We start from the raw sequence: 12500 nt of genomic DNA, 5'->3' as shown, positions 1-12500 counted from the left end.
TACATATATATATATATATTTGTATATATTTATATATACACATACACACACTTACATATACAAATATTAATATTTTTTAAAACGTTACTGCCATCGTTCCTATGATGAAAACTGGAGTAAGTGCAAAGACATATTAAAATGTAACTTCACGTTGACAGACGTAGAGAATGTTGATATAAATATCTGAACAAATATATACTAGTACAGTTTCCATTAATTAAACAGAATAATTGATCCTACACTTGACAACCAATCCAGCTGGGAATTATTTGTCCTGCACCTAAAAGCGCACTCTGAATGTGCAACCTCGGCCAACACCAGCAACTTTATTCTGAGAAACTTGCAGTTAGCATAAATTAATTTTTAACCAAACAACAAAGAAATAATCTAAATGTCATCAAAACTAACAATTTTTTAGAACACTATTAGGCAATGCATACATTTTTACAGAACTTTATTACAGCCACAATTCTGCCCATCCATCCATCCATTTTCTACCGCTTATTCCCTTTTGGGGTCACGGGGGGCGCTGGCGCCTATCTCAGCTACAATCGGGCGGAAGGCGGGGTACACCCTGGACAAGTCGCCACCTCATCGCAGGGCCAACACAGATAGACAGACAACATTCACACTCACATTCACACACTAGGGCCAATTTAGTGTTGCCAATCAACCTATCCCCAGGTGCATGTCTTTGGAGGTGGGAGGAAGCCGGAGTACCCGGAGGGAACCCACGCATTCACGGGGAGAACATGCAAACTCCACACAGAAAGATCCCGAGCCTGGATTTGAACCCAGGATTGCAGGACCTTCGTATTGTGAGGCAGACGCACTAACTCCTCTGCCACCGTGAAGCCCAATTCTGCCCATTTTTGGTAAAATGTTATTCCAATTGAACATATTCCCAACATTGACTTTAACTTTATCCCAATAACATGTGTGATGACAGAACAGCGGGAGCAGCCGGATGTCCACAAATCACAAGCATTTAGCAACAGGGTGTGTGTGTGTGTGTATGGGCCAATGTGTGTGTGTTACCTTGGCTGTCTTGTAGATGCTGACTGAATTATCCAGGTTGATGAGTTGAGAGCACAAGAGCTCACAATGTCTCTGCAGCGCCCCCAGCTGGAACACACGGGCAGCTGACAGCAGCTGAAAAGAAAGGAAAAAAATCCTTACTTAAAAAACTATTTACTGGATCTATTTTTTTTATTTATTTATTGTTCATGGGAAACATCGTTTCAGTTTTGCACAATTTCTGTCTTCATCTGACCTTTTGGAAGAAATTACTTGCGACAACTGAGTCACTGCAGTGATACAAATTCACATGAAGAGCAACAACAGACCCTGTAAAGGACAGTGTGTGTGTGTGTGTGTGTGTGTGTGTGTGTGTGCGTGTGTGTTTTAAAGACTCACCGAAAGCGATATCTTGCATGACTGATACATGTCTCTATGATATCACTGCTAATATCACTGCTAAGCAAACCTTGTGGCTACACATTGCTATTTTATAAGACAGGTATTAGTAAAGATCATTTACATGCTTTACACCAAGAAAGACACATTTTGGTTGTTAAAAAAATGTCAAGCAGGAAAATGTAAACCTTTATTTTTGATCTTATTATGTCAAAATGGAACACAGTGTTAGACAAATTGGGACTTCAAATTTGATAAATAATTATGTAATATGATGAAGTCCTTCTCACCTCCAACAAATCAGACACTCTGGTTTTCAGCGACTCTGTTCCACCACAGTACAGGTATGACATCATCATCTGCGCACAGGTTATTGGTGAGATTCACTGTGTACTTCATGTAATCATCAGAGGGGTGAAAAGGTCACCTGGAACACGCTGTACTTGACATCGCTGATCTCGATCAGCTTGGCGCCACTTTTATCAGAAGCAGAGGATGCGAGTAGATTCTTGAATCTAGACGAGAAAAGCGCCTTGGTGAGCAGACGTGTCAGGTAAAAAACGTTTAAAAGGAGAGGGGGTGCTCTCACCTGTCGGAGGCCGTTATCAGCAGGACTCTGTGGCCATAGAAAGGTTTTCCTTCTACCAAGAAAGTCACGTCCGACATTTCCTGGTTGTTCAGGAAGTGAGGATCTGAAGAGGAATGTTCACAATCCCACTTAAAACCTTATGGAACATGTGCATGGTGTACAACTGCACAAAAAACATTCAACGCTCACTATAAACATATAAAATATATATATATATATATATATATATATATATATAAAAAATATATACATATATACATATAAATATATATATATATATATATATATATATATATATATATATATATATAGCCTTTTGAGACATTTGTGATTAAGGGCTATCTAAGTAAACTTTGATTTTTTGATTGATTGATACCACATTGATAAAGCAATACATTCCACTAATCAAACCTGATAAGACACACCTGTGAAGCGAAAAACATTTCAGGCGACTACCTCTTGGAGCTCATCGAGAGAATGCAAAGTCTGCAAAGCAGTAATCAGAGCAAAGGGTGGCTATTTTGAAGAAACTAAAACATAAAACATGTTTTTAGTTATTTCACCTTTTTTTTTGTTAAGTACATAACTCCACGTGTGTTCATTCATAGTTCTGATGCCTTCAGTGACAATCTACAATGTAAATAGTGATGAAAATAAATAAAACGCATTGAATGAGAAGGTGTGTCCAAACTTTTTGCCCTTTAATATTTATACACAGTATATATATATTAGAGCTGTGAATCTTTGGGTGTTCCACGATTCGATTCAATATCGATTCTTGGGGTCACAATTCGATAAAATATCGATTTTTTTCGATTCAACGCGATTCTCGATTCAAAAATGATAGTATTTCCGATTCACTCAATAAATAGGATTTTAGCAGGATATGCTGGCAGAGTAGTACATTTAAAAAAAAAAACTTTTATAATTGTAAAGGACAATGTTTTATCAACTGACTGCAATAATGTAAATTTGTTTTAACTATTAAACGAACCAAAGATATGACTTATTTTATCTTTGTGAAAACATTGGACACAGTGTGTTGTCAAGCTTATGAGATGCGATGCAAGTGTAAGCCACTGTGACACTATTGTTCTTTTTTTTTTTTTTTTATAAATGTCTAATGATAATGTAAATGAGGGATTTTTAATCACTGCTCTGCTGAAATCATAAGTTATATTGATACTGTTGTTGATAATATTAATTTTTGTTTCACTACTTTTGGTTTGTTCTGTGTCGTGTTTGTGTCTCCTCTCAATTGCTCTGTTTATTGCAGTTCTGAGTGTTGCTGGGTCAGGTTTGGTGTTGGAATTGGATTGCATTGTTATGGTATTGCTGTGTAGTGTTTTGTTGGATTGATAAAGAATAAAAATAAAAAATATTGTTTTTTAAAAATTGAGAATCGATTCTGAATCGCACAACGTATTCGATTTGATTCGAATCGATTTTTTCCCACACCCCTAATATATATATATATATATATATTCGGGGTGTGGGGAATAATATAAGGAAATGTGTGTGTATATATATATATATATATATATATATATATAAACACACATTCCCTTATATCGGCACAATTTATTTATATTTTTATTTCTCCAATTTTACAGACACACAACATGGCGGCATGGCGTGGTGGGTAGAGCGGCCGTGCCAAAAACCTGAGGGTTGCAGGTTCGCTTCCCACCTATTGACATCCAAATCGCTGCCGTTGTGTCCTTGGGCAGGACACTTCACCCTTGCCCCCGGTGCCGCTCACACCGGTGAATGAATGATGAATGAATGATTGGTGGTGGTCGGAGGGGCCGTAGGCCTAAACTGGCAGCCACGCTTCCGTCAGTCCACCCCAGGGCAGCTGTGGCTACAGATGTAGCTTACCACCACCAGGTGTGAATGAATGATGGGTTCCCACTTCTCTGTGAGCGCTTTGAGTATCTAACAATAAAAAAGGGCGATATAAATCTAATCCATTATTATTATTATTATTATGTTTCCTTTTTAATTTTGTTTCTAGTATTTCTATTGTTTTTTGTAAATGACAACATTGTATTGATGCTGCTATGTTTGTCATTCAAAAGTCAGCATCATTAAGACATTTCTTGTGTTGGATCCCAGCAGGTTGCACAGGTGTACCCAATGTTGTGGCTGTAAGAGCAGTAGTTTTCCTACCCAGCTGTGCTGAGAGCGTTGCCTTCATCTCGGGCACGGCAGGAAGTGGTGCTGGGCCAAAGCAGTGACTCAAAATGCTGCACACCTGTTGTATGATGGCGTCATTCTGACAAAGAACAGGTCCAAGATTGATTATACCTTACGTGTTGTAGCTTGCTGAGAAAAAGAGGAATCGATTCGACGTTTCCTACCTTGGTGGTGCAAAGGATGTTGAAGAAGAGCGGCAGGCCTGTGGTGACCAGCTCCTCACAGTAGTCTTCTTCTCTGATGGTGGTGAACTCTCTCAGAAGGGACAAGGTGACCCCGGTCCTGGAATGCTGCTGAGCGCAGCGCAGAGACTCCAGCCACACGTGCAGCTTCCATGGCACACCTGCAAAGAAGAAACGGTCGGACGGAAGCCATGGACACGTGTGCTAGAAGGCAGCGTTAGCTACCTAGCGCTCGCAGCTCCATGGTGACGTCCAGGTAGCCGTGCTCTGCGCTGTAGTAGCTGGCCTCCTGCAGAGCCTTCATCCTGGCCTTGCATAGTCTGGCTAAGCCCCCCTCGGGGGAGGGGTTGGGGTGGGGTGTTAGAGGGAGGAAAGGGCACGTGCCACCCTCCTCCCCCTCCACCCCCTCAGCCAGTATCTCCTCCAGGGACAGGACGTCCTCTTTGACTTTGTGGGGCTGAGTCAGGAGCTTTCTCAGCACGTTCCTGACAGGATAAAGCAGAGGAAAAGTGCGTTAAAGGGGAAAGTTATCACAATTTCAAAAGGGTTGAAACCAATAAAAATCAGCTTCCAGTGGCTTATATTATTTTTTGAATTTTTTGGGGGAAATTTTACCCATCCCGGAATATCCCTAAAAAAGCTTTGAAGTGCCTGATTTTCGCTATTTGTGAAGCCACTGTCCATTTTCCTGTGACGTCATCCAGTGATGCCAATACGGATAGCACAGCAAGATATAGCGACATTAGCTCGGATTTCAGCGGCTTAAGCGATTCAACAGATTACGCAAGTATTGAAACGGATGGTTGGAGTATGGAGGCAGATAGCGAAAATGAAATTGAAGAAGAAACTGAAGCTATTGAGCGAATAGCTATTGACGCTATTCGGCCAGGTTTGCCTTGGCATCGCCGGTGTGCAGACCAACGATCGGAAGTTTCGCATCTTGTGAAACTGGATCAACTTAAATCCATCGATTGGTAAGTGTTTGTTTGGCATTAAATGTGGGTGGAGGGAAACGCTGGATGTAAATATAGTTTCAAATGTACATACAGCTAGCCTAAATAGCATGTTAGCATCGATTAGCTGGCAGTCATGCCACGACCAAATATGTCTGATTAGCACATAAGTCAACAACATCAACAAAACTCACCTTTGTGATTTAGTTGACTTAATCGTTGGAAATGCATCTGCAGGTTATTCATACATCTCTGTGCCATGTCTGCCTTAGAAGCGCCGGTAAAATGTGCAGACACTCCAGCACATTCAATGGGGGTCTGGCGGCAGATTTCTTTGACTTTATCGTTGGAAATGCATCTGCTTTGAGTGTCGCAGTATATCCACACAATCTTGCCATCTCTGTAGTAGCATAGCTTTCGTCGGTAAAGTGTGCGGAACAAACGACTGACCATTTCGTCGGCTTTCCCCACACCCTCATATTTTGACCAAATTTCGTCCAATTTCTTGCCACTTTCGCATCTTTGGGCCAGTGGTGCAACTTGAATCCCTCCCTGTCAGTGTTGTTACATCCTCCGACAACACACCGACGAGGCATGATGTCTCCAAGGTTCCAGAAAATACTCGAAAAACTGGAAAATAACAGAGCTGAGACGCGGTGTTTGTAAAGTGTTTGAGAAAATGGCGGCTTTATTACCTAGGTGACGTCACGTTCTGACGTCATCGCTCCGAGAGCGATAAATAGAAAGGAGTTTAATTCGCCAAAATTCACCCATTAAGAGTTCGGAAATCGGTTAAAAAAAAATATGGTCTTTTTTCTGCAACATCAGGGTATATATTGACGCTTACATAGGTCTGGTGATAATGTTCTCCTTTAAAGACGAGGATGACGCGAAGAGAGAAAAGAACTAACGGGAGAAGGTGTGGAGAGATTTATAGGAGCTTGTGTTGCCGCACATCCATCCGAGAGTGTGACCCTGCGGCCTGCTGTCATTGTGGAATGTGACGTGTTGAGTCTGTATTGTGTTCACACGTACTCGGAAACAGCAGGTGGACACTTTTACACTACCAGCTGCTGCTGCTCACAAACAGATAGGGAGCAAAACAAAATCCATCTTAAATGAGCCTTAAGGGGGACTATGATGAATTCAGTCTTTTTACTCAGAGTAAAAAATGTCATAGTGTCAAATTATAAGGTTTGTGCATTTTGGTCTGAGCTTGCACGCAGTTTTGATTGCAGTCTGGTTATGTTATGACGTCACAGCGAGGTGGATGTAATATTTGGACATTAATTCAGGTTCTCAGGCTTGGCTTAATCTCATTTCTCTCTGGCACTCATCGAGGGTGGACGCTCCTCTTTCCTCTCCCTTATTTCTCCTGCTTGCTTCTTTGTTTTGTTTTGTCTTAACTTTCTTGTTGCCTCTTTTTGCACTGCTCTCCAAATCTAAACATTGAAACTATTTAACTGGCCTCAACAAAATTGACAAGATCTTGGTTTTGGGGGAACCTGCTGTCGTGACAAAGCGGTTGTTGCTGGACACACGACGGACTCTTGGGAGAAAAAGGAGGGCCTCGTGCCTGGCGACCCTTTTTTGTCGAGGACGTGAAGACATCCACCCTTTCGGAATTATGACAACAGGACATCTGCTGATTGGAGTTAGCATTGCTCGGGTTTGTCGACAAATTAGAAGTTGATGGCAGTCTTCAAAGTAACCCAAAGCTGTCACAAATGATTGGAGGATGCGGGAAGAACTGTGGATTACATCGGACTGTTTTGAGGACCATTCATAGACAATTTAGAATGAAAAGCCAATTTTATTTTCAGCCGCATAAAAATCATTCTAATTTCGATTGTTTCCCTGGCTTCGAGACTCTCCCTAAGGACACACACCTGTTGTTGTTGACTTTGGACTAGCGACTGCAATACATCAAGGCCGCGGAACAGAGACACACTACGGGCCACACACACACACACACACACACACACATCCACAAAAATATACGCCACACATAGACACCCCAACCCCCCCAACCCAACGCCCTTGACGCAAATCCCATAGGGGTGATGAATGGATGGTCAGCGCCTGAGAGCTGTGGCCTACCACCATGACCCCAAACTCCCTTCCCTCTGTTGCTAGATATCTCGAGATGTATGTTGTAATATGTATATGTGCTTTGCTATGGAGGTTTTTTCCCACTCCAGACTGGGCCCCGAAGTCTGGATTGTATTTTTTTACTCATCCTTCCCCAGCGTTTACCTTTTTCCCATTTTTTACAGGGCGCCTTATGGCGACCCATCAGCATTTTTGTTCTGTAACCCTGTAAACAGTTTGTTTGTGTAATCTTGAACAGGTTTGTGCTGAAAACCAAATTTTGTTGTACTTGTGCAATGACAAAGACCTAACCTATCCTATCCTATAAGGGAACACAAAAAAGGTAGGATAAAGTAATATTTTCATCTAATTTTGGCTCCCAAGCTCTGGAACGACCTACCTCTGAGTTTTAGGCAAGCCTCCTCTCTTCCTGTTTTTAAATCTCTCTTAAAAACATACTTTTATTCCTTGGCTTTTAACACTGAGTGATATCCATCCTGCAATGGCGCCCCATTATACACCTGCTGTGAACCTGTTTTTATGTTTTATTCATTTATTTATTTTTTATCATGTTCTGTTTGTGTTGTGTTGTTTGCTCGGTTCTCGTATTATCTTTTAACCTGCCCATTGTACATAACTTTGGCTACCCCTGTAGTAAATTTTAAATGTGCTTTATAAATAAAGTTGATTTGATTTGATGTGAAAAATACTGACGTGAAACATGCTAAAAGCAGCTTTTTTTAATGCAGAATCTGAATGATCTGAGAGAGTGCAAGTGTAACCTATGTTGTGACCGGGTGAATCTATATAATGTTTATTAACCCCGCCTTTCGCCCGAATGCAGCTGAGATAAGCTCCAGCACCCCCCGCGACCCAAAAGGGACAAGCTGCAGAAAATGGATGGATAGAAGTTCATTTCTGACCGTGTCTGAAAGAAAAATAGCAGTGACGACCTCAAGATACTGTATATATTTAAACATTGTACATTTTCAAAAGGCAAAGGGTGATACTTTTAAAGAGGGTGTGGCGTGGTTTCATTTGCCTCAACAATCAAACATTTTGCAGACTGATTTAAAATAAAAACGGGTTATAAAAGTGAGTGTGGAGCAAAATTTAGGGGAAAGCCATATTATCTAGACCAAGGGTCACCAACCTTTTTGAAACCAAGAGCTACTTCTTGAGTACTGATTAATGCGAAGGGCTACCAGTTTGATACACACTTAAATAAATTGCCAGAAATAGCCAATTTGCTCACTTTACCTTTAATTAATTAATATATATATATATATATATATATATATATACATACATATATATATATGTATATATATACATATATATATATACATATACATATACATATATATATACATATATATATACATATATACATATACATATATACACATATACATATATACATATATATACATACATATATACATATATATATATATATATATATATACACATATATATATATATATATATATACATATACATATACATATATATAAAAATGGGTACTTCTGTCTGTCATTCCGTCGTACTTTTTTTTTTTTCATTTTACGGAAGGTTTTTTGTAGAGAATAAATGATGAAAATAACACTTAATTGAACGGTTTAAAAGAGTAGAAAACAGGAGAACAATTAAAATTTAATTTTGAAACATAGTTTATATTCAATTTCGACTCTCTAAAATTCAAAATTCACCTAAAAAAAAAGAAAAGAAAAACTAGCTAATTATAATCTTTTTGAAAAAATCAAAAAAATAATTTATGAACATCATTAGTAATTTTTCCTGAAAAAGATTAATTTTAGAATTTTGATGACATGTTTTAAATAGGTTAAAATCCAATATGCACTTTGTTAGAATACATAACAAATTGGACCAAGCTATATTTCTAACAAAAACAAATAATTATTTCTTCTAGACTTTGCCGAACAAAAATTTTAAAAGAAATTCAAAAGACTTTGAAATAAGGTTTAAATTTGATTCTAAAGATTTTTCTAAATTTGCCAGAATAATTTTTTTGAATTTTAATCATAATAAGTTTGAAGAAATATTTCACAAATATTCTTTGTCGAAAAAAAACGAAGCTAAAATGAAGAATTAAATTAAAATGTATTTATTATTCTATTATAAAAAAAATACATTTACTTGAACATTGATTTAAATTGTCAGGAAAGAAGAGTAATGAATTTAAAAGGTAAAAAGGTATATGTGTTTAAAAATCCTAAAATCATTTTTAAGGTTGTATTTTTTCTCTAAAATTGTCTTTCTGAATGTTTTACGAAGCAAAGTAAAAAAATAAATGAATTTATTTAAACAAGTGAAGACCAAGCCTTCAAATATTTTCTTGGATTTTCAAATTCTATTTGAATTTTGTCTCTCTTAGAATTAAAAATGTCGAGCAAACGAGACCAGCTTGCTAGAAAATAAATAAAATTTAAAAAATAGAGGCAGCTCACTGGTACTGTAAATGCTGCAATTTGAGCTATTTTTAGAACAGGCCAGCGGGCTACTCATCTGGTCCTTACGGGCTACCTGGCGCTCGCTTTGGTGACCCCTGATCTAGACCATAAACAAGTGTTTTAAACGTCGATTAGAATCATTTTATATCCCCTTTAAGTTTGTGTTTGTTCCACAGAGAGAAGATATAAGCACCTGTGTCCGTGTGCTGCAGCGTGACTGAAGCAGTTCATGTCTTCATGAAGGGATGATGTCAGGGCGTTTCCATCGCGGGCCTTCCATAAAGGATCGGCACCTCTTGCCAGCAACAAGGTCACCATCTCATAGTTGCCTGGACACAAATGTAACAGTCAAACCAAAATTGGTGTAATTAAAGTATCTCCTTTTATTCAGGACTCACTTCAGTGCTTGTTGTACAGTCATTTATTTGTGGAAGCTCAACGGGATTAAAATTGGACACTTATTTGTTGGGGGGTTTTCCACTCACTGACAGATTATCATGGGACTGCCTATGTAGCTTTCTATTGCAAGTCTGTATATTAGATGGGATCATACTGTAACTCTGCTTCCTAATAGTCGTCATCATTATAGTGATATATTAGGTGTGCCATAAAGTGTAAATTATTTTAAAAATCAAAACACACTTGCACAAGGCCCAGCAAACATCACAACAGAACTAAATTGATCAAACACCTGCAGGTCAAAAACTTCACGTTCTGTTAAGTTTAAAAACATATGATAATCCATCCATTTTCTACCGCGTATTCCCTTTCGGGGTCGCGGAGGGCGCTGGCGCCTATCTCAGCTACAATCGGGCAGAAGGCGGGGTACACCCTGGACAAGTCGCCACCTCATCGCAGGGCCAACACAGATAGACAGACAACATTCACACTCACATTCACACACTAGGGCCAATTTTAGTGTTGCCAATCAACCTATCCCCAGGTGCATGTCTTTGGAAGTGGGAGGAAGCCGGAGTACCCGGAGGGAACCCACGCATTCACGGGGAGAACATGCAAACTCCACACAGAAAGATCCCGAGCCTGGATTTGAACCCAGGACTGCAGGACCTTCGTGTTGTGAGGCAGACGCACTAACCCCTCTGTCACCGTGAAGCCACATATGATAATGTCAGACATTTATATGAGTGAAGTTATACATACTTTTAGTAAATTAGTAGTAGTTTGTATGACGATTATGATACTGATAAATGCAGTAATCGAATAAAACATTTTATAGCCTCAATGCGTTTTTTAGGGAAAATAGTTGAAATAACATTTCTTCTGCTTGGCATTACAGTCAGTCTTTTTCTGACAAATGCACATTGTTAATTTTAAAATTGCACTTTTAATATGTGTGCATTGAAGAAAAATGTAAAAATACAGATCACAACACCCTCAAATCACCGCTCTCGGAAGTGCTCTATTGCAGTAGGATTGTGGAAACTGTGTCCAGGTATTTAAAGGGGAACATTATCACCAGACCTATGTAAGCGTCAATATATACCTTGATGTTGCAGAAAAAAGACCATATGTTTTTTTAACAGATTTCCAAACTCTAAAAGGGTGAATTTGGCGATTGAAACGGCTTACAATTGTTCGCGTCGGAGCAATGACCTTTCACCCGTCACGTTACAACAGGAAGAAATCCGCCATTTTCTCAAACACATTACACATGCCAAGTCAAATCAGCTCTGTTATTTTCCGTTTTTTCGACTGTTTTCCGTACCTTGGAGACATCACGCCTCGTCGGTGTGTTGTCGGAGGGTGTAACAACACGATCAGGGATGGATTTAAGTTGACTTACGTGGAGTGTGCATCGATTAGCATGGTATGCTAATCAATGTTAACATGCTATTTAGGCTAGCTGTATGTACATATTTCATCGGTATGCCTCATTTGTAGCTATATTTGCATCCAGCCTTTCCCTCCACCCACATTTAATGCCAATCAAACACATACAGTACTAATCGTTGGATTCAAGTTGCACCAGTGTCAAAAGATGCGAAAGTCCCTCGTTTGTTCTGCACATTTTACCAACGATAGCGATGCTGCGACAGAGATGTGTGGATATCCTGCGACACTCAAAGCAGATGCATTTCCAACGATAAAGTCAACGAAATCACAAGGGTGAGTTTTGTTGATGTTATTGACTAATGTGCTAATCAGACATATTTGGTCGCGGCATGACTGCCAGCTAATCGATGCTAACATGCTATTCAGGCTAGCTGTATGTACATTTGTAGCTATATTTGCATCCAGCCTTTCCCTCCACCCACATTTAATGCCAAACAAACACTTACCAATCGACAGATTTAAGTTGCTCCAGTGTCACAAGATGCTAAATAGCTTAAATAGCTATAGCTATAGCTATTGAGCGAATAGCTTCAATAGCTATTCGCTCAATAGCTTCAGTTTCTTCTTCAATTTCGTTTTCGCTATCTGCCCCCACACTCCAACCATCCGTTTCAATACATGCGTAATCTGTTGAATCGTTTAAACCGCTGAAATCCGAGTCTGAATCTGAGCTAATGTCGCTATATCTTTCTGTTCTATCCGGCATGTTTGTTTGTATTGGCGTCACGCAGTGACGTCACAG

General features: G+C 39.3%; 2 protein-coding genes across 4 annotated transcripts in view; one reads left to right on the top strand and one right to left on the bottom strand.

The window, feature by feature from the left end:
* Positions 1 to 10281, top strand: part of LOC133563459 (serine/threonine-protein kinase BRSK2-like) — a 641999-nt gene extending 631718 nt beyond the window's left edge. Inside the window, exon 19 of the mRNA XM_061917595.1 lies at positions 10081 to 10281. Within this exon, the coding sequence (XP_061773579.1) occupies positions 10081 to 10121 (41 nt within the window). The 3' untranslated portion in view covers positions 10122 to 10281. The remainder of the gene's footprint in view (positions 1 to 10080) is intronic.
* The window catches only part of LOC133563458 (ankyrin repeat and BTB/POZ domain-containing protein 2-like), a 78698-nt gene that overhangs the window by 3677 nt on the left and 62521 nt on the right, over positions 1 to 12500 (bottom strand). For all 3 annotated transcript variants that reach the window (XM_061917592.1, XM_061917591.1, XM_061917590.1), the window contains exons 9-16: positions 10098 to 10233; positions 4612 to 4871; positions 4369 to 4547; positions 4178 to 4283; positions 2006 to 2108; positions 1844 to 1931; positions 1707 to 1775; positions 1039 to 1152 (exon numbers count right to left, since the gene is read on the bottom strand). In XM_061917592.1, the coding sequence (XP_061773576.1) occupies positions 1039 to 1152; positions 1707 to 1775; positions 1844 to 1931; positions 2006 to 2108; positions 4178 to 4283; positions 4369 to 4547; positions 4612 to 4871; positions 10098 to 10233 (1055 nt within the window). The remainder of the gene's footprint in view (positions 1 to 1038; positions 1153 to 1706; positions 1776 to 1843; positions 1932 to 2005; positions 2109 to 4177; positions 4284 to 4368; positions 4548 to 4611; positions 4872 to 10097; positions 10234 to 12500) is intronic.

The sequence above is a fragment of the Nerophis ophidion genome, linkage group LG12, assembly GCF_033978795.1.
Source record: "Nerophis ophidion isolate RoL-2023_Sa linkage group LG12, RoL_Noph_v1.0, whole genome shotgun sequence".
Taxonomy (NCBI): domain Eukaryota; kingdom Metazoa; phylum Chordata; class Actinopteri; order Syngnathiformes; family Syngnathidae; genus Nerophis; species Nerophis ophidion.
Note: the sequence above shows the minus strand (reverse complement) of the source record. Positions and strands in the feature narration are given on the sequence as shown.